General features: G+C 48.8%; 1 protein-coding gene across 1 annotated transcript; it reads left to right on the forward strand.

Moving 5' to 3' along the window:
* Positions 1-201: 201 nt before the first annotated feature.
* LOC120695541 (glutathione S-transferase T3-like) lies at positions 202-1,339 on the forward strand. Its single transcript, XM_039978760.1, has 3 exons — positions 202-393; positions 474-1,242; positions 1,320-1,339. The coding sequence occupies exons 1-3, from the start codon at positions 202-204 to the stop codon at positions 1,337-1,339; spliced, it is 981 nt and encodes a 326-aa protein (XP_039834694.1).
* Positions 1,340-4,337: the final 2,998 nt, after the last annotated feature.

Consider the following 4,337-nt stretch of genomic DNA (forward strand, 5'->3'; position numbering starts at 1 on the left):
GATCTTGTTAGTATCTAGAAATATTTATCCTAAATTCCTAAACACATATGAAAGAAATCATGTTTTTCACTGAATGAGTATTCCAGTTTTAGTTGACTTCATCACTTTTTAAGTTGTTATAGTCATATAGATTTATTTATCTAGCTGCAGGGGTGTGGATAATCGCCCACCTGGTGGTTTCCTAAGCTATTTCAATCACCCATGGATCAACCACTTCCCCAGCCGATCCCACCACATTTAACTGATGGAAATAGAGGGAAAGGGAGCCCAGCAGTGTCAGTTTCTGCGTCTCAACCTGAGCCCTTGATCAATTTAGACAATGATAAGGATGACGGAAATGGTGCTAGGATTGACATACGGCTAAAATGGATGAAGCCGGAGGAAGTGCGCTTGGTGAGTTGCATTATGTATTTGTTTTGTATATTCATGTATGTCTTGCATGGCTAACAACACTAAACTTGCTCGCACTGTAGGTGGGTGCATGGTTGAACAATTCAAACGATCCAATCAATGGCAACGCCAAGAAGACTGATCGGTACTGGGGAGATGTTGCTAATGAGTATAATAGTACCACCCCTAAAAGTAGAAGAAGAACAGCAAAGCAATTGAAGGATCACTTCCAAAAAATTAAGAAAAAAGTCACTTGGTTCTGCAGCTCATGGAAAGAGGCTATATCAATTTGGCCTAGTGGTCATTCTGATGACCAGATAATGGAGAAGGCTGAAGCTATCTATGAGGAATACAAAGATGGTCCATTTACGTTCAAGCATTGTTGGAAAATTCTATGTGATGAACCAAAGTGGCAAGTGCAACTAGAGGAAGGGGCGCAGTCAAATAAAAGGAATTTGGATATTGAGGGGAGTGTAGGAGAGCTCACTCCCTCTTTGGCACAATCTGAAGATCGTCCAATAGGCAACAAAAAGGCAAAGAAAGAGGCAAAGAAAGAGGCCAAGAAGTGCCTTTCTCAGATGGATGATGTGCTACATCAGCTTACAAAACTTCAGGGCACAAATGAAAGTCGAGAAAAGATGTTGGAAACCCAGAAACACGTTTCAAGCGAGAAGCTTGAATCAGCTAGACTTAACCACCTTGCAGCTAAAGAAAATGCTAAGTCAGCTATGCTGGAGACGTACAGAGCACTCAGTATGAAAGATACAAGTGCAATGGCTGATGATGTCAGAGTTGAGCACTTGGCATTTATGAGATGTGTGAGGGAGAGTATATTTGGCAAAACTGAATTAGGTATTAATTCTGTAAACTGATATTTTGTAACATAACTTTATTGTACTTTGCTGACATCATGTTTTTCTCTTTTACAGATGCAAATGGCAGTTCTTAAAAAGAATCGGGTATGAATTTTGTGGACTTATATTTTGGACATAATTTGTGTAATACATTATTGTTATTTTCCCATATACATTAGTACTTATATTGCAGCACCTATAAGTAGCGTGCAGTCAGTATGTAATTAGTGCTCCTAGTAATCGTGGAGTTCTGCCTACAGGTTCCTGATGGGGGTTCTTCCTGAAGACCTGAATATCATCAACGACTGCTGGTCATAAAGAGATATGGCTAAATAAATTGATAAACGATGGATGCTAGATTTATTACCAAGTCATTAGTGTAATAGCTGCTCATGGTAGTAGCCTTCTTTTGTTGATCAAGTTTCAGTTGCACTGCAGACCATGTTTTATACATTAAGCTTTTTAGTTTGTGTGGGTCGTCCTTGGTCTATCTGATGATATGAACTTGGTTGTAAGAGCCATTATATTTTACCAAGGAACAATATCGTTGCTTATTGTTTCAGTCGACAACCTGTTTCATTTACTTGTGAACATGTCCATGGACCTGTGAATGTCGCCAGCAACACAGGTGGCTACATAGATGTGTTTAGTGTTGACCACCAGGTCCAGATGCACTGCAGTGATTTAAATATACGAGTATTAATTGCACAGCCAAACTAACAGCCAAGCTGTTGTATGGCTTGTCTCTTGTGTTGTCTCAAGATGACATGGACTTGGCTTATAGCCAAGCTTATTGGCCTTGCTCTTATATGCGCTGCACTCTAAGCTTCCATCCTCCAACAGTCCAACCAATTGCTAGATACATTTTTATCTGAACTTTGATGAATAATCGCTTGTGAGGACGTGCGCGTAGCGCAGCGGTAGCGAAGCTGAAGGTGGTACCTGCCGTCGGGAGTTCGACTCCCCGTTCTCAAAAAAAAAAAAATCCCCTCGCATGTTCTCATTTCCAAAACATATTGTGTGGTTCGACATAATTCACAAGACGACGGACCCCTATATACAGGTGGGGTGGGGACAGGGATTCGGGGATTTTTTTGACTTGTGTGAGAAAGTCTTCTTTAAATACAATGCCGTGGGGGCGGTTTTCCCCGCATGTCAAATTTTTTTTGATGAATAATCGCCTGCAACCACTTCCAGCGTTGCAAGAGATCTAAACTACTAGATAGAATTGCGGCCTCATCATTCGCACTGTCCTGGCATGTACTATAACTTCTGAACCTTTTTTGTGAACAAAAAAAAGGCGTGTGCAATTAGAATAAGGAGACCATGGAACTAAAAGAGAAATTAGTTCTGATATTCTGATTAGCACCTTTGCCTAGTCCATCTCGTTGCCAAACGGAAGGCCCAAACGAACCGACGCAGCAGGCGTCCGTCCATGTCCATCATCATCTCCTCTGCTTTGCGCGGGCGTGGCCGGCCTGCCTCTGCTTTGCCAGATGCTCGCTTCCGCCTTCTGCTGTCGGCAGTAGTCGTCTACGCGCCCTTTTGCATAGGTGCAAGAGAAAGAAAGGGGCCTGGTCGTGGCCTGTCCGCCTGCCCGCGGCGCAAGCGCAAAGCGCAAAGCACAAGCAGGGGAGCAGGAGAAGAGAACACCACAAATGCGGCGCGCTTGCGGTAGCTCTCAAGGACAAGCTCGCAAAAGGGCGAGGCCAATGCAGATCTCCTCCTCGATCCCCAGCGCGCTGGCCACCGTGAAGAACGAAGCTTTCGCTTTTGCGTTCCCTGCTCCTCGTAGCTTTTTCCCCGGCCACATCCATTTCCCTGCGCTGGTTGCCGCCGGGGGGCAGTCTCAGGCTCTCTCAGCCGGTCAGTCAGTCTCGATCGCTGCCGCGTGCTCAGTACTCCGCCCTTCACCTTTAGGCTTCAGTGGTGTGCCAGTGTGAGCCCCTACAGCACGCAGTGTTCGGAAGTGATCAAGAGGCTGCACGGCCTTGCACTTTGTGTACGTGCCACTACTCCGGCAAGTACGCCGTAGTGGCAGCTTAACTCCGGACGCATGTCTGAAACTCTGAACAAAGTGACCGATCGTTCATAAAGTTCTGAACGTGCTGCGCAATCCTGTGCGTGTCGATCAAGGGGTATTAATTAACTGAAACCGTCTGAAAGATGATGCGGCAATGAAGCAGCGTTAACCCTTGGGTTAGTACTGCCAAATCTCTTGTCCTTTGATGAACTGGCCTGAGCTGATCAAGAGACAAGTGATAGCTGGAGGAGACACCAGCAGCGAAGAGCTGTGCAACCAGTGGTCTACCACCGCGAGGATTGACGGCTCGACTGATAGACTGGCACGGCGTGGCGCGCTGCCTGCAGATACGCCGAGAATGAGACCACACGAAAGCACATCACTGTCAGCCTGCGCCCGGCCGTCGCCTGTCCCGTGTATTCGTTCCCTGGCCATCATCACATCACGCACGCTGATCACTCGACGGGTAGGCTGCCCGCTGCGTACTCGATCGGCCATGTCGAGTTTACGATCAGAAGCCAGGGCCCGGGGGGCGTAGTTCGTTAGCTAGCTTGCTGGTTAGGCTGTCCTTAGTGGATACGCTTCCCCGTCCGGTACCTATCTTTCAGTACGAGTTTAACGTAAAAACTGCTGCAGCGGGCAACGGTACAAGGAACGGTATCGTTCCGGATCGGCGTTCACACGCCAAATGCAGCGAAGGAAGAGGAGGAACTGGACGCTCCGACGTGGCGCGGGGCCCGCGACCTGCGCGCCATCGCAACCACCAGCCGGCGAGCGTCCAGTTCCATCAAGGACTCCGGAGCAGCCGGCGCGGCGGACCTCCGGCGCGTGGATGTAGGCGAGAAGGAGGAGGGGCGACCGCCGCTGCCCGCGCCAGATCCGCGTTGGGGAGGGCCGACCTCGAGCTCGTCGGAGGGAGAGAGGGAGGCGGGGACGGCATCGAGCTCGAGCTGGTCGGTCAAGCAGGCGAGAGAGAGAGGGCCGCCCGCAGCTCGAGGCCCTGTGCGCCGCAGCCCCTGCGCGCGAGCCGGCCTCGCGGATCTGGTGGGGGCCGCCGCCGCCTCCACCTC

The sequence above is a fragment of the Panicum virgatum genome, chromosome 2K, assembly GCF_016808335.1.
Source record: "Panicum virgatum strain AP13 chromosome 2K, P.virgatum_v5, whole genome shotgun sequence".
Taxonomy (NCBI): Eukaryota; Viridiplantae; Streptophyta; class Magnoliopsida; order Poales; family Poaceae; genus Panicum; species Panicum virgatum.

Excerpts from the sequence above, each read along its gene's own strand:
- LOC120695541 (XM_039978760.1), top strand. The coding sequence starts at position 202 with ATGGATCAACCACTTCCCCAGCCGATCCCACCACATTTAACTGATGGA. Across the intron at positions 394-473 it reads AGCCGGAGGAAGTGCGCTTG|GTGGGTGCATGGTTGAACAA; the intron begins GTGAGTTGCATT and ends CTCGCACTGTAG. Across the intron at positions 1,243-1,319 it reads ATTTGGCAAAACTGAATTAG|ATGCAAATGGCAGTTCTTAA; the intron begins GTATTAATTCTG and ends TCTCTTTTACAG.